General features: G+C 43.7%; 1 protein-coding gene across 1 annotated transcript in view; it reads right to left on the reverse strand.

Moving 5' to 3' along the window:
- The window catches only part of Cfap70 (cilia and flagella associated protein 70), a 68022-nt gene extending 52036 nt beyond the window's left edge, over nucleotides 1–15986 (reverse strand). Inside the window, exons 1-4 of the mRNA XM_045137550.1 lie at nucleotides 15961–15986; nucleotides 8660–8762; nucleotides 4518–4701; nucleotides 169–267 (exon numbers count right to left, since the gene is read on the reverse strand). Of these exons, the coding sequence (XP_044993485.1) occupies nucleotides 169–267; nucleotides 4518–4701; nucleotides 8660–8722 (346 nt within the window). The 5' untranslated portion in view covers nucleotides 8723–8762; nucleotides 15961–15986. The remainder of the gene's footprint in view (nucleotides 1–168; nucleotides 268–4517; nucleotides 4702–8659; nucleotides 8763–15960) is intronic.
- Between the last annotated feature and the right edge of the window lie 5564 nt (nucleotides 15987–21550).

Here is a 21550-nt window from a genome sequence, read left to right on the forward strand (position 1 = left end):
CACACACGGTGAGCCAGAGAAAGAAGGATAAAGTCAGAGCCACTGCAGGCACTGATAAGTGTCCTCATTTTTTCCCTTCCAGTGCATTGAAGCTGTGCCTTGCTCTTCTCTGGACGCAGGTTGTATGAGCGTTGATGTTTTTGCTTTGGGACGGATCGCATATCTGACCTTCCAGTAAAGGGAGAAGGTCTACCACGGCTTGGCCAAGAACGATGGTCTTCTCATCCTTCTGTTTCTTTTCCTTTGGTAAAAGTTCAATCATAGTTACTAGGAAAAAATAAAGCAAATAAAATGAGACTGTTTCCAACTCTCCCATCAAGGACAAGGGGGCAGCAAGCAGAACACTTCCAGACAAGTCTAAGTGAAGGAAGCAAAGTTGGCTTGGGGTAGAGCTCAGCCGGAGAGTACTAGCATGGGGCTTTGGACTCAATCCCCAGCACGACAGAAAAGAAATAAACTTGAAACCCAAGAAGACACCAACATCAGAGACTATGGAACTTGGGCTGGAGAGATGGCTTAGCGGTTAAGCACTTGCTCCAGCCACTGCAAGCGAACTCCAAATGCGTGCGCCCCCTTGTGCATCTGGCTAATGTGGGTCCTGGAGATTTGAGCCTCGAATGGGGTCCTTAGGCTTCACAGGCAAGCACTTAACCGCTAAGCCACCTCTCCAGCCCAACTATGGGACTTTTAAAGTTAGATGAATGCACTGCAGTTTACATCATGTATGGTTATCAGTTTATGGGGGCCAGGGGTGGAATGTGGTAGTTTCATTCAGGTGTCCCCCATAAGCTTAGGTGTTCTGAATGCTAGGTCCCCAGCTGATGGAGATTTGGGAATTAATACCTCCTGGTGATGTATTGTTAGGGGCGGGCTTATGGGTTTTATAGCCAGTTTCCCCATGCCAGTGTTTGGCGCACACTCCTGTTGCTATTGTCCACCTTATGTTGGCCAGGGGGTGATGTCCACCCTCTGCTCATGCCATCATTTTCCCCTTCCATCGTGGAGCTTCCCCTTGAGCTGTAAGCCAAAATAAATCTCTCTTTCCCAGAAACTGCTCTTGGTTGGGTGATTTCTACCAGCATTGTGAACCAGACTGCAACACACACCCATACCCACACCACACCAGGAATAACACTGGGCATAGAAACTATAAAGATGTGGACAGAGAAACCATCTATCTACTTAATTCACTCAAAATATACTTTCTGAACCTGTTATGTTATAGATATTTCTAGGAATTCAAAATTCTGAAATAAATAAAATTCAACCCCGTACAATATGCTGAGTACACAAAAGTGCAGTACATTTGTTAGATAAAATACAGAATGCTCAGTTAAATTTGAAATTCCAATAACCAATGAATAGTTTTGGAAAACATACCAATATATCTTTGCTTTTTAAATTTTTCTTCCTAAAATCTAGCAACCCAAAATATTGGGTTTTAAAGCTTTGCAGTAAGTGCCTTTTTAAGAAAAAAAATTTTTTAATACTTTATTTAGGTGGGCATGTTGATGCACACCTTTAATCCCAGCACGCAGGAGGCAAAGGTAGAAGGATCACCATGAGTTCAAGGCCACCCTGAGATTACATATGAATTCCAATTCAGCCTGGGCTACAGCGAGCCCCTACCTTGGAAAACAAAAACAAAAACAAAAATTATTTACTTACTTATTTATTTGCAAGTAGAGAGATACAGAGAGAAAGAGAAAGGGAGAGAGTATATAGATATGCCAGGGCCTCTTGTAACTACAAATGAACTCCAGATGCATACACTTTTCTGTGTATCTGGCTTGATGTGGGCACTGGGGAATCAAACCTGGGTTGTTAGGTTTTGCAGGCGAGTGCCTCAATTGCTGAGCCATCTCTCCAGCCACAGCAACACTAAATATTGAAATGCAGGGGAAAAGTTCCTGACTCAGCTTAGACAATAAATTCTGCGAAGGTCAATCATATGTCATAAAGTCTTTGATAAAAGCTGATTAAAATTAGTATTGTCCTGGGCTAGAGGGACGGCTTAGCAGGTAAGGCGTTTGCCTACAAAGCCGAAGAACCCAGGTTCAATTCCCCAGGACCCACATTAGCCAGATGCACAAGGGGGCACACATGTTTGGAGCTCATTTGAAGTGGCTGGAGGCCCTTGTGCGCCCATTCTCTCTCTCTCTGTCAAATGTATAAATAAGTAAAATATATAAAATGTATGCCTTTAATCCCAGTACTCAGGATGCAGAGGTAGGAGGTATCACTGTGAGCTCAAGGCCACCCTGAGGCTACATAGTGAATTCCAGGTCAAAAAAAAAAAAAAAAAAAAAGTGGACACTGCAAGCCTTATAATTGGCCAGCTAGTCCAAATGAGCCAATGGGTGCAATAGTGGCACATCTGTCATGGTGGAAACCAACTGCCTTCCAATTGGACTGGAGGCCCGCTTCATGGGGGGGAAACACATCCCTGATATGGAAAACTTAAAACAGGGGTAGTCATGAGCCCTAGGGGTGTAACATCTGCTGATGTCTGGAAAAATGTATATACTATGCTTATCAAACTGCCCAGTAAGCACTTCTCTTAATATTTATACCCTTATATTAACACTACTCTTACTTTGGGTAGAGAATCTTCTCTTTCAGATGGCAGTGACTTTGGGATGACTCAGAAGGTATCATAGTGCTGGAAAGAAGTGACTGGAGTACTGAGTAACATCTCTATCACACCTTCCAAGGCTCAGGGTCTAATGTGGAAGAGGTGGTGGAAAGAATGTAAGAGCCAAAGGAAGGGTAGGACTCCATACCACGTGTTCCCTCCAGACATAAAATGGCCTGGATATCCATGACCTCATAATGTCTGACACTACCTACACAAGACCATCATAAGAGGAGGAAAAGACCATGACATCAAAATAAAAGAGAGACTGATTGAGATGGGGAGGGGATATGATGGAGAATGGAATTTCAAAGGAGAAAGTGCGGGGGGAGGGTACTACCATGGGATACTTTTTATAATCATGGAAAATGTTAATAAAAATTGAGGGGCTGGAGAGATGGCTTAGCAGTTATGCGCTTGCCTGTGAAGCCTAAGGATCCCGGTTTGAGGCTCGGTTCCCCAGGTCCCACGTTAGCCATTTGCACAAGGGGGCGCACGCGTCTGGAGTTCGTTTGCAGTGGCTGGAAGCCCTGGCGCGCCCATTCTCTCTCTCTCCCTCTATCTGTTTTTCTCTCTATGTCTGTCACTCTCAAATAAAAAAAAAATAAAATAAAAATTGAGAAAAAAAAAAGACTTGTGGAGCCAGGTGTGGTGGTGCATGCCTTTAATCCCAGCACTCGGAAGGCAGAAGTAGGAGGATTGCTGTGAGTTCGAGGCCACCCTGAGACTCCATAGTGAATTCCAGGTCAGTCTGGGCTACAGTGAGACCCTACCTCGAAAAACCAAAAAAACAATAAATAAATAAAAAACACAATGATGTCCTGATGGGTACTGTGTTCATTACAGTTCTCATTGTTGCAACAAGTTACCTGACAAGAGGCACTCATGGATGGAGGAAGGGCTTGTGTTGGCTTATAGTTTGAGGGATATCATCCACCATGGGGGATGGCATGATGCAAGAGCATGCAGCAGCTGACCACAAATATCCACAGCAAGCAAGCCAAGAGCAGTGAATGCCAGTGCACAGCTCACTTCCTCCTTTTATTTTTACATATTTTTAATTTTTATTTATTTATTTGAGAGAGAAAGAGAGGCAAATAGAGAGAATGGTTGTTCCAGGGCCTCTAGCCAATCCAAATGAACTCCAGACTCATGTGCCACCTTGTGCATCTGGCTGATGTGAGTTCTGGGGAAATCCATTTTTCCAGCCTCATCACTTTCCCCTTTTCTTGTTTGTATTTATTTATTTATTTTGGTTTTTCAAGGCAGGGTCTCACTTTAGCCGAGGTTGACCTGGAATTCACTTGGTAGTCTCAGAGAGGCCTTGGACTCGGGCAATCCTCCTACCTCTGCCTCCCAAGTGTTGGGCTTAAAGGCGTGTGCCACCACGCTGGGCTCCTTTTTTTTTTTTTTTATTTTTTCTATGTAGGGTTTCATTCTAGCCCAGGCTGACCTGGAATTTACCATGCAGACTCAGGGTGGCCTTGAACTCAACAGTGATCCACCTTCCTCTACCTCCTGAGTGCTGGGATTAAAGGCGTGCACCACTTCGCCCAGCTCCTTTTCTCCTTTTTATTCAGTCTAGGACCATATCACAAGAATGAGGCTGCCCAGAGTCAGCATGGATTCTTCCATCTCATTTAACCTAATCTCAAAAATTCCTCAGGCATTCTCAGAGATTTGTTTCCATGGTGACTCTAAACCCTGGGAAATTGACCATCAGAGTTAATAAGGCACAAGCAGATAAGACTCCAGGTGTAATGTGCTACTCCTACAGCAAGGAGATAAGGAGTGCGCCACTGCCCGACAACTGATGAGGTGCCTCACAATCTCCTTATAACATGTTATGAGTTGCCAACAGTTTTAGAACTATAAGACTTACAGAATACAGGTTTGTGGGCGAGGTCATCTAAAGTGATGCCTTCAACGCTGAGCTCTAAACTGCTAGTGAAGTTGTACTTTGCAGTTCCCTCTGGAGAGACAGCAATTTTTGCAGAGTCACCAATAACCACCTGATTGAATTCTGCACGAATAAAAGTAACCGGATTGTCTCCTTTAAAGCCTTTCTGCGGGAAGAAACATATAACTTTACAATTACATTTGAATACAGAACATTCCCATATATCTGGCAATCCCATACTGTCTTGAGGTAGTCAGCATTTTGTTTTTCCCTAATAAGCTACATCATAAGCACACACAGGAGAAGTAGAATGTTGTTAATCAATTCTAGTAGCTAAATGTAACATTCTACTTAAGTGTAAGGTTAACTTTTCTATTTTTTGGTTTTTTGAGGTAGGTTCTTATTTTAGCCTATGCTGACCTGGAATTCACTATGTAGTTTCAGGCTGGCCTGGAACTCACAGAGATCTTGTGAGTGCTGCTGTGCACCACCATGCCTGACCCTACGTTAACTTTTTATTTTTTATTTATTTGAGAGAGAGAAAGAGGGAGGGAGGGAGAGAGAAAGGGCATGACAGAGCCTCCAGCCACTATAAACAAACTCCAGATGCATGTGGTGTGGCCCCTTGTGCATCTGACTTATGTGGGTCATGGAGAGTCGAACTGGGAACCTTTGGCTTTGCAGGCAAAGGCCTTAACTGCTAAGCCATCTCTCCAGCCCAACATTAACTTTTTAAAAATAGTATTTATTATAATATCTGACTATAAAATTATACTGTCAAGGACTAGGGAGGCAGCATAATTGGCAGAGAGCTTGCCCAGAATGCACAAAGCCTCAGGTTCAATCCCCAGCACTGCACAAGCTTGGTGGCACACTCCTGTAATCCCAGCACTCAGTAGGTGGAGGCAAGAGGATCAGGAATTCAAGGTTTACATGAGATCCTGTCTCAAAAACAGAAACAGGGGCTGGAGGGATGGCTTAGTGGTTAAGCACTTACCTGTGAAGCCTAAGGACCCAGGTTCGAGGTTTGATTCCTCAGTATCCACGTAAATGCACAGGGGGCGCATGCATCTAGAGTTTGTTTGCCACTGCAGACCCTGGTGCACCCATTCTCTCTGTCTCTGCCTCTTTCTCTCTTTGTCTGTCGCTCCCAAATAAATAAAAAAAAAACAAACAACAACAACAAAAGCCAGGCATGGTGACACATGCCTTTAATCCTAGCACTGGAGGATGAGGTAGGAGAATCACTGTGATTTTGAGGTCAGCCTAAGACTAATTCCAGGATAGCCTGGGATAGATAGAGACCCCACCTCAAAAACCCCAAAACAAAAATCAAAATAAAACAACCCAAACATATAAACATGTAAAAAAGTAAGAAAATCACACAAAAGGGCTAGCCAGATGGTTTAGTGGTTAAGGGGCTTACCTGCAAACCCAAAGGACCCGGGTTCAATTCCCCAGAACCCACATAAGCAAGATGCACAAGGTAGTGCATGTGTCTGGAGTGAGTTTGCAGCAGCTGAAGGCCCTGGAGCGTCCATTCTCTCTCATTATCTGCCTCTTTCTCTCTCTCTCAAATAAAAATATTAAAAAAAGAAGACAGGTGTGGTGGCGCACGCCTTTAATCCCAGCACTCAGGAGGCAGAGGTAAGAGGATCACTGTGTGTTCGAGGCCACCCTTAGACTCTATAGTGAATTCCAGGTCAGACTGGGCTAGAGTGAGACCTTACCTTGAAAAAAAGAAAAAAAAAAAAAAAAAAGAAGGAAGGAATGAAAAATCACATAGAAAAAATAAATGATCTATGTTTTTTTTTGAACTAATGGCATTTTTTTTCAACGGAAAGAAATAGATAAGAGAAGAACATAAAATATTTTTTTTCAAAATTTGGGCAAAAAGGCCAAAATCTAAATATAATTTTTTCAATATTTATATTTAGTTATTTTAGAGAGAGAAAGAGAGAATGGGTAATCCAGGGCCTCCAGCTCTGCAAACGAACTTCAAATGCATGTACCACCTTATGCATCTGGCTTTTGTGGGTCCTGGGGAATTGAACCTGGGTCCTTTGGTTTTGCAGGTAAGTGCCTTAACTGCTAAGACATCTCTCCAGCCCCTACAATGTTCTAATGTATAAACACTATTGACATTTTAGAATATATTTTAGTGTTTTGTATGAATTTATATATACACCTTTTTTGGTGTTTTTTTTTTTGTGTTTGTTTTTTGAGGTAGGGCCTTACTTTAGCCCAGGCTGACTTGGCATTCACTATGTAAGCTCAGGCTGCCTCAAATTTGCAACAATCCTCCTACCTCTGCCTCCCAAATTCTGGGATTAAAGGTGTGCACCACCATGCCCAGCCTATGTATACATTTTTATACAGACACTTTAAAAACAAATAGAGCTCATTAACTATATCCTCTGTGGGACAGCTTTGCAAACATAATAGCAAATATTTTGTCATTTAATTAATCACTTAATTAATTTTTTCTTTTGAGGTAGGCCCAGCAGACTGTGCTCGCTCTCTCTCTCTCTCTCTCTCTCTCTCTCTCTCTCTCTCTATATATATATATATATATATATATATATATATATATATATAATTTTTTGTTTATTTATTTATTTGAGAGTGACAGAGAGAGAGAGGGTCGCCAGCCACTACAAACTAATTCCAGATGCGTGCACCCCCTTGTGCATCTGGCTAATGTGGGTTCTGGGTAATCAAGCCTCAAACCAGGGTTCTTAGGCTTCATAGGCAAGCACTTAACCTCTAAGCCATCTGTCCAGCCTAGACTGCTTTTTTTTTTTTTATGAGAGAGAGAGAGAGAGAGAGAACTGGCATGCCAAGGCCTCAAGTCACTGCAAATGAACTCCAAATGTGTGCACCTCTTGTGCACATGTGAAACCTTGTGCAATTGTGTCATTGTGAGTCTGGCTTATGTAGGACCTGGAGAGTCAAACACGAGTCCTTAGGCTTCACAGGCAAGTGCCTTAACTGCTAAGCCATTTCTCCAGCCCTAAATTGTTTTTTATTTATTTACTAGTAAGAAAGAGAGAGAGAATGAGAAAGGGCATGCCAGGGCCTCTTGCCATTGCAAATGAACTCCAGATGCATGCATCACCTTTTGTGCATCTGGCTTTGGTATTGGAGGAATCAAACTCAGGCCAGCAGGCTTTATAAGTGTCTTTCACCACTGAGCTATCTCCCCAGGCCCCACTCACATTTAAAGTTATTGCAGTTTCATTAGTTAAAATCATAAGATGAAATTAATAATAAAGGAAATTCTAGAAGAATTCAGATCTTTCTCAGAAAAAAATGAGAATTAAAAAAAAAATTAGAAGCCGGCTGTGGTGGCTTATGCTTGTAATTTCAGCCCATGGGAGGTTGAAGCAAGGGAATTTCTGGGATTTTGAGTGAGATACTGTCTTGAAAGAAGAAACAGGAGGTACAGAGGAAGCGAGAAAAGAAAGGAAATAAAAGGAAGAAGAGATGCAGAGAGATTATTAGATAGGAAAACTAAAATGACTTTGTGTGTGTGTGTTTGTATGTATAGGTATGTACGTGTGCATATATAGGTATGCGTGTATACTTATAGGTATTTGTGTATGTGTGTATAGGTATGTATGTATGTATGTATGGGTGTGTATATGTATGGGCACACACATGTGGAGGCCAGAGGACCACATTGCAGTGTTGGTCCTTGCCTCACACCCTGTTTGAGGCAGGGTCTCTGTAGTTGTTTGCCTCTGCAAACACCACAGAGCTGGCCCGGGAGCTTCCTCATTTCTCCTGATATTACCTCCTATTGCTCCAGGCCCATCTGGAACCACAGATGTGTGCAGTTTAACGTGTGATCTGGGGTTAGGAATTCCATTCCTCAGATTTGCAGAGCAAATGCTTTCAGCCACTGGGCCATCTCCCCTGCCCTAAAATGACTTCATGTTTGATCCCTGTTAATGTAGTATTAAAATTGTCCGTTATTTTAAACATATGACAACATGGCTTGCTGAGCACAGATTCACAATAAAGGAAGACTGAGGAGAAAATTGGCAGGCTGGAGGTCAGAAATGATACAAAATCCCAACCGTTCCCTGGTGCTCCCAAAGAGGAAGTTAGTGGGTCTTTACCAAATCATATCCATTTGTCACAGTGATGTGCACCCATTTGCCTACTGATGACACCTGCTCCATGTCAGCAATGGGACAGAGTCCTTCGGGTCTTCATTGGCCTCTGGAAAGACAACAAATTACTCTATCTTCTCATGGATCACAGCTGTGCAAGGAAACATTGCATCATAATCAGTATCACGGGGAACTGAGGACACGTCATAAGCTAGCAGTCCTTGGCTCCTCTTGCCAACCCTTGCCAGGGGACAAGCAGTGCTCTGGAGAGGGGGGTGTCACAAGCATCCTGGCCAATGCCAAAAAGATTCTTATGTAAAATCTATGAAGACAAGAAACTAGAAATGCTGACTCTCAATGTTCCAACCTTCTTACCATTCACAGAGTATTGTGGCGACTTTTTTTTCCATTCTGCAAAGCTCCTCTCAAAGATTCTCACTTTTTTTTTTTTTTTTTTTTTTTTGGCCAGGTAGGGTCTCTCTCTCTCTCTATCCCAGGCTGACCTGGAATTCACTATGTACTCTCAGGGTGGCCTTGAACTCATGGCGATTCTCCTACTTCTACCACCTGAGTGCTGGGATTAAAGGTGTGCACCACCACACCCAGTTTAAAAACAAAAAAAAAAAAATTGAAAGCAATGAAGATCCATGTCTCTAGTCAGATATATATTCAAATTATTTTATAAGTAATTTCAAAAATAAATTGTTGCTTGGGTATGGTACTACACACCTCTCTAGTGCCAGCATTTGGGAGGCTGAGATAGGAGGATTGAGAGTTTGAGACTAGCCAGAACTACATGGACAAATCCTGTCTCATCAAAAGAAAAAAAATATTTATCTTTAAAAAGTTGTGTTCTTGCCAGGCATGATGATGCATGCCTTTAATCCCAGCACTTGGGAGGCAGAGGTAGGAGGATCACTGTGAATTTGAGGTCAGCCTAAGACTACAAAGTGAATTCCAGGTCAGCCTGGGCTACAGTAAGACCCTACCTCAAAAAACAAATAAGAAAAAAAGTTGTGTTTTCAAGTATATGTGTGTGTGCATATATATACACACATAGTTGTATGTAGTATGTATGTATACACACACACACACACAATGGAGTTTTTAATTTAGCTTTAAAGAATAAAATATATCATTTACAGAAAAAAATGGAACTGGAGATCATCATATAAAGTCAAACAAACCAGACCCCAAAATACAAATATGCATTATGCATATTTTCTCTCACATGAAGGACCTGCATATACACACACACCCATTTGACATGCAAGTAGAAAGGGAACTATGTGGTAGGAAGAAAGGGTATAAAGAGAGGGGAAAGGGACAATAAAAAAGGATAATGGCATAGCCGGGCGTGGCAGTGCACGCCTTTAATCCCAGCACTTTGGAGGCAGAGGTAGGAGGATGGTTGTGAGTTTGAAGCCAGCCTGGAACTACAGAGTGCAAGGTCAGCCTGGGCTAGAGGAATAATGGCAAGGAAAAGCACAAATATCTTGTGCACCCTCTCATATGTGAAACCTAAATTTAAATACACACATATTTACAAAAGAAAAGCAGGAGGTATACTTGGGAAGAGAAAGGGATGAGTAGGAGGGCCAACAAGGGAAGGTGATGAGGGGAATTTGAGCAAAGTACAATGACGTATATATATGAAAATGCCATGAAGACGGGGCTGAGAAGATGACTCAATTGATAAAGAATTGGTAAAGTGCTTGCCACTCAAGCATGAGGGCTGGAGTACAGATCCCCAGCACTGATGTAAAAAGATGGGTGTGGTGTGTGCCTGTAATCCAAGCACTGGAAAGCTACACTGGGAAGGGAAGATCTGTAGTGCTTGTTGGCCAGCTAGTCTAGCTGAGTGGGTACAGCAAGAGACCTTGTCTCAAAAAGAAAAAGGGGCTGGGGGCTGGGAAGATGGCTCAGCAGTGCTTGCTTATAAAGCCTACTGGCCTGGGTTCAATTCCCAAGCCACATTCTTAAGCTGGATGAAAAAGTGGCACAAGTATCTGGTGTTCAGTGTCCACACACAAACACACACACTTAAAAAATAAGGTGGAAAGTGTACACACAAGAATAAATAAAATGCCATAAATTAATTATTTTGTACACTTATTTTTTTATTTAAAATTCATGGGCTGGAGGGATAGCTTAGCAGTTAAGGCACTTGCCTGCAAAGCCAAAGTACCTAGGTTCGATTCCCCAGGACCCACATTAGCCAGATGCACATGGTGGCACATGTGCCTGGAGTTTGCAGTGGCTGGAGGCCCTGGTGCACCCATTCTTTCTATCTGCCTCTTACTCTCTCTCTCTCTCTTACTATCTCTCTTAAAAAATAAATATTAAAAAATGATATGCTTTCTAAAATAAATAAATAAAATTCAAAGTGGAGGCTCAGTGGTTAAAGGCACTTGCTTGCAAAGTTTGATTTCCCAGTATCCGCATAAAGCCGGGTGCACAAAGTGACACATGCATCTGGAGTTCATTTGCAGTGGCTGGAGGCCCTGGTGCACCCATAGTCACTCTCTATCTCTCTCTCTCTCTCTCTCAAATGAATAAATAAAAACATTTTTTAAAAATGCAAAGTGGAGCCGGGCATGGTGGTGCATGCCTTTAATCCCAGCACTAGAGGCAGAGGTAGGAGGGTCGCTGTGAGTTCGAGGCCACCCTGAGACTACATAGTGAATTTCAGGTCAGCCTGAGCCAGAGTGAGACCCTACCTCAAAAAACCAAAAAAAAAAAAAAAAAAAAAAGCAAAGTGGAATTCTCTATACAATTCAAATATTTAATGGGGACCTGCTATAATTCTATCTGGAACTGGTGATACAAAAAAGAATAGAGGAGAGATGACTCAGCAGTTTAGGCAGTTGTCTGTGAATCCTAAGGGTCCAGGTTTGGCTCCCCAGGACCCATGTAAACTAGGTGCACAAGGTGACACATGCACACAAGGTCATACATGCGCACAAGCATGCGTCTGAAGTTGACTGCAATGGCTAGAGGCCCTGGCATGCCAATTCTCTCTCATAAAAAAATAAAACAAAGAATACAGCTGGGTATGGTGGTGCTCATCTTTAGTTCCAGCACTGTGGAGGCAGTTAGGAGGATCACTGTGAGTTCAAGGCCACCCTGAGACTACATAGTGAATTAATTCCAGGTTAGCCTGGGCTACAGTGAGATCCCCATCTCAAAACAAACAAACAAACAAACAAAAACACTTGTAACTTTGGGCTTTATATTTACTATTTTTTCCCCAGTGATTCCTCTCATTTTTCCAAGTGTCTTCAATCACAGGTTTAATTTCATGTCTCCAGGCTTGTGCTGCCCTCAGAGGCATTCAAAATGTTTTTAAATTTTTCCATTTTTTAAAAAATTTATTTGCAAGCAGAGGAAGACACACACACGGGGGGGGGGGGGGCAGATAGAGAATGGGTGTGCCAGGGCCTCCAGCCACTGCAGATGAACTCCAGATGCATGTGCCACCTTGTGCATCTGTCTTACATGGGTATTGGGCAATCAAACCTAGGTCCTTAGGCTTTGCAGACAAGTGCCTTAACCACTAGGCAATCTCCCTAGCCTTAATTTTTTATTTTTTTGTTTTTTTAATTTATTTTTATTTATTTGAGAGCGACAGAGAGAGATGGAGGGAAAGAGGCAGATAGATAGATAATGGGTGCACCAGGGCTTCCAACCACTGCAAATGACCTCCAGATGCATGTGCTCCCTTTTGCATCTGGCTTATGTGGAACCTGGGGAATCGAGCCTAGAACCAGGATCCTTAGGCTTCGCAGACAAGCGCTTAACCACTAAGCCATCTCTCCAGCCCTTAACTTTTTATTTTTACTTATGTATTTATAAGCAGAGAATGAGAGAGGGAGAAAGGGAGAGAGAGAGAATGGGCAAGGCATGGTCTCCATTTGCTGCAAATGAACTCCAGATGCATGTGCCACTTTGTGAATCTGGCTTTAGGAAGGTACTGGGGAATCAAACTCAGGTTGTTAGGTTTTGCAGACAAATGCCTTAACTGCTGAGTCATCTCTCTAGCCAACTTTTTTTTTTTTTTTAAATAAATCCCTTTCTTTCCCTTAAAATAGGGAACTAGATCTTCATTTCCTGTCTTTGTGCTAGACTAACAAAGGAAGCCCTCCTAATTGGTGTCTCTAAATCATCTTTTTATTCTTTAAAAAAAAATTTTTTTTTTGTTTATTTCTATGAGAGAGATCGAGAGTGAAAGAGGCAGAAAGACAGAGGGAGAATGAGTGCACCAGGGCCTCCAGCCACTGCAAACGAATTTCAGATGTGTGCGCCCCCTTGTGCATCTGGCTAACGTGGGTCCTGGGGAATTGAGCCTTGAACTGGGGTCCTTAGGCTTCACAGGCAAGCGCTTAACCGCTAAGCAATCTCTCCAGCCCCATCTCTTTTTATTCTAATCTAACTCAATCATTCACTGAACAAAAAAAAAAAAATTTTTTTTTAAGGCTTGTGCAACTATACTTGGCTATTTTTATTTATTTATTTGAGAGAGACAAAGGCAGAGAGAGAGGGAATGAGCACGCCAGGGCATCCAGCCACTGTAAATGAACTCCAGAGGCATGCACCATCTTGTGCATCTGGCTTATGTGGGTCCTGGGGAATCGAGCCTCGAACTAGGGTCCTTAGGCTTCACAGGCAAGCGCTTAACCACTAAGCCATCTCTCCAGCCCCTCACTGAACAAAATTTATGAAGCCAGGCAGAGGCAGAAGCTGAGAACTGAAGAGATAAGATGTAAAACTCTGTAACCTCAAGGAATTTAACATCTAGTAGGACACAGACCTGCCAATAGACCAAGAATGGGGAACAGAGAGGGAAATACATGAGTGGGAGGGGGCCCTATATTTTGGTATATACCTTGTTATAAACAAGTGCTTTACATGTTACATGTGTCTACCCTTCCAAGTGCCTGTGAAATGTGTATTTAGCAAAAGGAGATAAGAGTTTTGACAAGTTTGTTGTCTTAGTGGCCTTCAGACAGCAAGGAAGGACTGAAGTGGGAACTAGATGGATTTGAAAGTACATGCATGGGTGTGCATGAGGAAAATGTTTTGAAGACTCATCTGGAACTTGTGCATCTGGCTTACATGAGTATTGGGGAATTGAACCTGGGTCCTTAGGCTTCATAGGCAAACACCATAACTGCTAAGCCATCACTCTAGCCCTGGAATTTCTTCAATATGTCTATTTATTTATACATTGGGGGGCAGGTAGAATGTGCACGCTAGGGCCTCTAACCACTGCAAACGAACTCCATATGTATGCGCCACCTTGTGCATCTCGCTTATGGGTTCTGTGGAATAAGCCTGGGTCTTTAGGCTTCTCAGGCAAGCGCCTTAACTGCTAAGTCAGCTTTCCAACCCTTTACAATATTTTTATTTGCATGTGCACACGTGCACAAGCACGTATCATGGTTTCTTGCTGCTGTAAACACCAGATGCTTGCATCACTTGTGTCTGGCTTTAATTATGTAAGGGCCGGGAATTGAACTCAGACCAGCAGGCTTACAAGCAAGCCCCACCCTTTTTTTAAGCAAGCCTTTTTGAACAGCTGATCAATCTACCCATTCCCAAGACTGGGGATTTCATTTGTTTACTTAGTGGTGCTGGGTATGGAACACAGGGCCTTAGGCAAGCACTGTATCATGTACACACATAGCCCCAGGACTGAAGGTTTAAGATGTTTCCTACTTAGTAACGGTGACCCTGGGCAAATGTCTAACTTCTCAGAGCCTGTTTCTTTCACTTTCTGTAAAATGGAGAGGTGGCTCTGAGGTTAAAGGTGCTTGAATGCAGTCTGATAACCTGGGTTCAATTCTCATACTTATGAAAAAATCACACAAAATGGATCGTATGTCTCTGGAGTGTATTTGGCCCTGATATGCTCATCCATACACACTCACGCACACACATGCACACACATTTAATCTCAGCACTCAGGAGGCAGAGGAAGGAATTTCAGTATGAGTTGAATGTCAGCTTGTGACTAAGTAATGAATTTCGGGTCAGTCTGGGCTAGAGTGAGACTTTACCTCAACCCCCACCCCCCAATAAATTAATTAGGGCTGGCAGGATGGCTTAGCAGTTAATGCAATTGCTTGTGAATCCAGGTTCCATTTGTAAAGCCTGAGGACCCAGATTTGATTCTCCAGTACCAATGTAAGCTAGATGTACAAGGTGGCACAGGCATCTGGAGTTTGTTTGCAGCGGCTAGAGGCCCTGGTGCACCCACTCTCTCAAATATTTTAAGAGCCCAGCATGGTGCTGCACGTCTTTAATCCCAGCATTAGGGAGGCAGATGTAGGATCACTATGAGTTCGAGGCCACTCTGAGATTATATAGTGAATTCTAGGTCAGCTGGGCTAGAGAGAGACCCTACCTAGAAAAACCAAAATAAATAACATATTTTAAAATTAATTTTTAAAAAACATATGCATAGGGCTGGACAGATGGCTGAGAGGTTAAGGCATTTTCCTGCAAAGCCAAAGGATCCCGGTTGGACTCTCCGGGACCAAAGTAAGCCAGATGCACAAGGGGACGCATGCATCTGGAGTTCCTTTGCAGTGGTTGGAGGCCCTGGCGTTCCCATTCTCTCTCTCTCTCAATCTGCCTCTTTTTCTTTCTCAAATACATATATTAGAATACATATATATGTATGCACTCTCAAATACATATATTAGAATATATGCATATGTATGCAATTTTCATTCACTCACACCTTTGAAGACAAGCCTTACACTAGAACTGTGTGCCTGGCCCCAGGAAGACACATTAGCAGTTTATCAGGATAATTAATGGATGCAAGAAATCTGATGAGGGCTGGAGAGATGGTTTGGCAGTTAAGGTTCTTGCTGACAAAGTCAAAGAACCCAGGTTCGATTACCCAGTACCCACATAAAGTCAGATGCACAAAGTGACGCATCCATCATTTATAGCAGCTGGAGGCCCTGGCACACCCATTCATAGTCTTTCTCTCTCGCTCTCAACTAAATAAAAATAAAATGAATAAACAAAAATAAGAATTTAAAAATAAGTAAAATAAAAAAGAAATCAGACGAATGATGAGTTCTAGTCCTATCCGGCAGAACACCAATGCGGAGCAGGTAGGAGGACGGAGGTGAAGGGACCGGGTCTGGCCTGGGCTCTGTGGGTGGAGCGAGGCTGGGAAGGGGTCCAAGGTTGACGGAGAGGATCCAGCGGGCACCGAACTTTCGGCCTGGCCTTCGCAGAAGGAGAAGCCGGGAAGAGTTTTCTGAAGTTGCAGTCACTGTCTTACCTACCCGAGGCCGCTGCACCGAGGTTTTCCCGCGACTATGGCAACCAGCTAAGTCTCGCGAGAGCTTCCTGCGCCGAGAGCGAGAGGGGGCTCTGGAGGTCACGCGCCTGCGCCCTGGGAGGCGCGCAGGGCCCGGTGCTGTTTGGCTGAGACTGCTTTAAATCTTAAGAGTTCACCTGTCCATTTGGCTTTCTCGACAACCCTACATCCAACCATACACACGTACAACGATAAAAGTAAATTTGTCTTGAAAAATCTTTTATTAGAGCCGGGCGTGGTGGCACACGTCTTTAATCCCAGCACGCGGGAGGCTGAGGTAGGAGGATCGCCGCGAGTTCCAGGCCACCCTGAGACTCCATAGTCAATTCTAGGTCGGCCTGAGCTGGAGTGAGAACCTATCTCGGAAAACATAAAACAAAAAAAGCAAATGCGTTTAATATTTTTTGTTTTTCGAGAGAGGGTTTCACACTAGCTCAGGCGAACCTGGAATTCACTGTGTCCGGGGTGGCGCGCGCGCGCGCGCGCGTGTGTGTGTGTATATATATATATATATATATATATATATATAATATCATCATAAATGCTGGGCAAGCACACAGCTACTGCTATATCCCTAGCCCAAGGCCTGAACATGAAAGATTGGAAGCTCTTTCAGGTGGAGGGACTCTGAAGATCAATGACAGCCAAATGTGGTATGCATTCTTGTACAGTATTCTGGACCAGAAAAAGAGAAGCTAAGATGTTGGGTGAAATGTGGATGGTTTCATGGGTTGGATGGTAACATAGTAGCAATCCGATATTTCCTCAAATGGAGGTTGTTTGCTGTTATGTAGGAGCATCCTTATTTGATTTTGAGGAAAAACAGTGGGGTGCTTAGAAGTGGAGACATGACTGTGGTTTGTCTTTGTGGTGGTTTGGTTCAGGTATGCTCCACAAATTTAGGCGTTCTGAATGCCAGGTCCCCAGCTGATGGCAATTTGGGAATTGGAGCCTCCTGGAGGCAGTGTATTGTTGGGGGTGGGCTTATGGATGTTATAGCCCGCTTCCTCTTGCCAGTGTTTGGCACACTCTCCTGTTACTGTTGTCCATCTGATGTTGGCCAGCGGGTGATATCTACCCTGTGCTCATGCCAGTTTTTCCCCCTACTATCATGGAGCTTCACCTCAGGTCTGTAAGCCAAAATAACCCCTCCCAAGCTGGTCTTTCATGGGTGTTTTCTTATTTACTTGAGAGAGACAGAATGGGCATGCCAGGATATCCAGCCACTGCAAACTCCAGATGCATGCACCATCTTGTGCATCTGGCTTACATAGGTCCTTTGGCTTTGCAGGCAAGTGCCTTAACTGCTAAGCCATCCCTCCAGCCCTCTGGGGTGTTTTCTGCCAGCAATGCAAACCTGACCACAGTCTTGATTTTTTTTGTTTTTTTCCAGGTAGGGTCTCGCCTCTAGCCCAGGCTGACCTGGCATTCATTATGTGGTCTCAGAGGCTGGTCTCAAACTGAGTGATCCTCTTACCTCTGCCTCCCGAGTGCTGGGATTAAAGGCTTGTGCCACCATGCCTGGCTTGTCTTGATCTTTAAAAAGTCGGGTTGGAGAGATGGTTTAGTGATTAGGGGAACAAACCCGAAAAGACCCAGTTTCGATTCCCCAGTACCCACATAAAACCATATGCACAGTGGTGCAAGCAACTGGAGCTCACTTGCAGTGGCTGGACATGCCCATTCTATCTCTCTTCACACTCTGCTTGCAAATAAAAAAAAAATAGGTAAGAGCCAGGCGTGGTGGCGCACGACTTTAATCCCAGCACTTGGGAGGCAGAGGTAGGATTTCCTAGAGTTGGAGGCTACCCTGGGACTATATGGTGAATTCTAGGTCAGCCTGGGCTAGAGTGAGACCCTATCTCAAAAAACCAAAAAGAGCTGGAGAGATGGCTTTGCGGTTAAGGCACTTGCCTGCAAAACCAAAGGACTTCCTTTTTGTTCCCCAGGACCCACGTGAGCCAGATGCGTAAGGTGGCGCATGCATCTGGAGTTCATTTGCAGTGGCTGGAAGCCCGGGTGTGCCCATTCTCTCTTTCTCTCTGCCTTTTTCATGCTGTCAAATAAATACATATAAATATTAAAAAAGAAAAAAAAAGTATTTAAAAGGTGCAATAAGACTCATGGTGATAAGTGTGTATTCCCACGTACATGCCCAGGGAGTAGTGGAGCCAGTGCAACAAAACACTTGGGAAGTTTTGTGCATCATTTGTGTGTGTGTGTGTGTGTGTGTGTGTGTGTGTGCACATGCACAGGCAAACCACAGCCTCTTGCTGCTGCAAATGAATGTTAGTTGCTTGTACTACTTTGTGCATCAGGTTTATGTAGAAGGCTTGGGAATTGAACCCCGGGGCCGGCAGACTTTGCAAGCAAGTGCCTTTAACCTCTGAGCCATCTTCCCAGCCTCATGCTGTTTACATAATTTTTTTTTTCTTTTGTTCATTTTTTATTTATTTGAGAGTGACAGACACAGAGAGAAAGACAAATAGAGGGAGAGAGAGAGAATGGGCAAGCCAGGGCTTCTAGCCACTGCAAGCGAACTCCAGATGCGTGCGCCCCCTTGTGCATCTGGCTAACGTGGGACCTGGGGAACCGAGCCTCGAACCGGGGTCCTTAGGCTTCACAGGCAAGCGCTTAACCGCTAAGCCATCTCTCCAGCCCTGTTTACATAATTTTTAAACATAAGTTTTGTTTTTCGAGGTAGGGTCTCACTCTAGCCCAGGCTGACCTGGAATTCACTATGGAGTCTCAGGGTGGCCTCGAACTCACGGCTATCCTCCTACCTCTGCCTCCCAAATGCTGGGATTAAAGACGTGTGCCACCATGCCTGGCTTAAACATAAATTGTAATATGTCTCTTCCCCTGCTGCCCCATTTCCCTGTGGGCCCTCCTCCGTACAGTTACTGGTATTCACTGTGGGGTAATTAGGGCCTGTGTGTGGGGTAGAGGGGCTGTGTTTCAACTGCCTTATGACTTTTACTATCTACCTGCAGGCACTGTTTTTAGGATTTTTTTTGTTGTTGCTTTTCTGAAAGGACTAAGCTAACCATACAAACTCCATTTTGTTCAACTTTCTCCATATTATTCATGTACTTTTCTTAAAGGTATTTCTCTGTAGCTGAGCCAACCAATATAAAATCAGATCCCCTCTCTAAATACCCTCTATATTTGCCAACATCCTGAAGCCAAAAACAACTAGTTCCTTAACTACAGTTACATGGTCACAATGCATTTCTCCACCTGGAACCTACCAATCCTGTTAAAGGTCACCTGACTCCTCCCCTGGCTGTACATTGTTTGCCTAGTACCTGGTTGTGATTTTTCTTTAAAAAGCCTGTAAAGCCACTCCTTTGGGGTCCCTGATCGATCAGCTGTGTCTTGCCTTGGCTGTAATTAACTTTTTCTAGTTTTTGAGCTTGAGCAGTCCCTGCCTCATTATTTGCACAACCCTCTCACCAAAAGTTTTCTAGGTAGGGTCTCACACTCTAGCCCAGGCTGACCTGGAATTCACTGAGTAGTCTCAGGGTGGCCTCGAACTCATGGCAATCCTCCTACCTCTGCTGTCCGAGTGCTAGGATTAAAGGCATGCATCACCATGCTTAGCCAGGCACTGTTTTTAAATGCTACAATTTCAATTATTTCCAAGAAACCATTAAAATGCATACATGTACACACAAACACTCTCTATTGGAAACTGTTTAGGATATAGTTGCCAGAATCAAATTTTAAAATAATTCTTTAAAAAAGATTATTAAAAAACAAAACAAAACAGAAGCCGGGCACACGCCTTTAATCCCAGCACTCAAGGAGGCAGAGGTAGAAGGAGACCCTGCCTCAAAAAACAAAAAATAAAACAAAAACAAAAACAAACCTGGTGCTGGTTGTGGTGGTGCACACTTGTAGGAGACTGCTGAAGAGGTGGAGGCAGGAGGATTAGGAGTTCGAGGCCAGCCTGGGCTACACATTGAAAATGGGACTGGAGAGATGGCTTAGCAGTGAATTCCAGGTCAGCCTGAGCTACATTAAGACCCTACCTCAGACAAACAAAAAAATAAAATACTGTTCTCTGCCAGGTGTGATGGCACACACCTTTAAACCCAGCACTTGGGAGACAGGGGTAGAAGGATTGCAGTGAGTACATAGTGAATTCCAGGTCAGCCTGAGCTAGACTAAGACCTTATCTCAAAAACAAAATGAACAAACAAAACAAACAAGCAGAACAATAATAATAATTATTATCGTTATGCCTGGTACTGAAAACCTAGTCAAAAGCCTACGTCTGGGAAGATCAGAACTACAAAGGAAGGTACTACCGTTGTTTGGCCTAATGGGTATGTTGTGTACATCAAACTGCTCTCTAAATATTAATGTCTGTGCCCATAGATTAGCGCTGTTCTCACCTTTGGTCACAGACATTTCTTTTTGAAGTTGATAGTGACTACTGGGGAGACTCAAAGTGCAGAGAATAAGTGAGCGCTGAGTGCTCAGTACTAAGTGAGACATCTCTAGCACCCCCTCCAAGGCTCAGGGGACACTGCAGAAGAGGCTGGGCTAGAGATGGCCTAGGGGTTAAGGCACTTGCCTGTGAAGCCTAAAGACCTAGGTTCAATTCCCCAGTACCCACTTAAGCTTGCACAGGGTGACACATGCATCTGGAATTTATTTGCAGTGGCTGGAGGCCCTGGCACGTCCATTCTCTCTCAAATAAAAAAATAAAGAAAGAAATGAAAAAAAGACTATAAGAGGACTGGAGAGATGCCTCAGTAGTCAAGGCACTTGCCTGCAAAGCCTAATGACCCAGGTAAAGCCAGATGTACAAAATGGCCCATGCATCTGGAGTTTGTTTGCAGCAGTTAGGGGCCCTGGTGTGCCCCCCCTCTTTCTATATATCTATATATATATATATAAATTAAGGGCTGGAGAGATGGCTTAGTGGTTAAGCGCTTGCCTGTGAAGCCTAAGGACCCCGATTCAGGCTCTACTCCCCAGGACCCACGTTAGCCAGATGCACCAGGGGGCGCACGCGTCTGGAGTTCGTTTGCAGTGGCTGGAAGCCCTGGTGCGCCCATTCTCTCTCTCTCCCTCTCTCTCTGTCACTCTCAAATAATAAAAATGAACAAAAAATACTTAAAAAAATTAAAAAGAAAATAAGATTCAAGGATGGCAAAGAGTGCTTTGGAACACATCTTCCAGACATGAAGTGGCCATTGCATTCATGACTTCATAGTGACTAATGTTACCAATAAAAGATATGCCTAATATTGGGCCCAACAACATGTTGACATGGATAGTAGACTAGGAGGGAGGAAAAAAAAATAAAAGCAAGAGCTGGGCGTGGTGGCGCATGCCTTTAATCCCAGCACTGAGGAGGCAGAAGTAGGAGGATTACAGTGAGTTCAAGGCCACCCTGAGACTCCATAGTGAATTCTAGGTCAGCCTGGGCTACAGTGAGACCCTACCTCAAAAAACCAAAAAAATAAAAAAATAAAATAAAAGTAGCAGAGGGACTATGTTCAAAGAAGGGGTTCAGTGGAAGGGGTCAGGGAAGGTAGGGG

This window comes from Jaculus jaculus, chromosome 18 (genome assembly GCF_020740685.1).
Source record: "Jaculus jaculus isolate mJacJac1 chromosome 18, mJacJac1.mat.Y.cur, whole genome shotgun sequence".
Lineage (NCBI taxonomy): Eukaryota > Metazoa > Chordata > Mammalia > Rodentia > Dipodidae > Jaculus > Jaculus jaculus.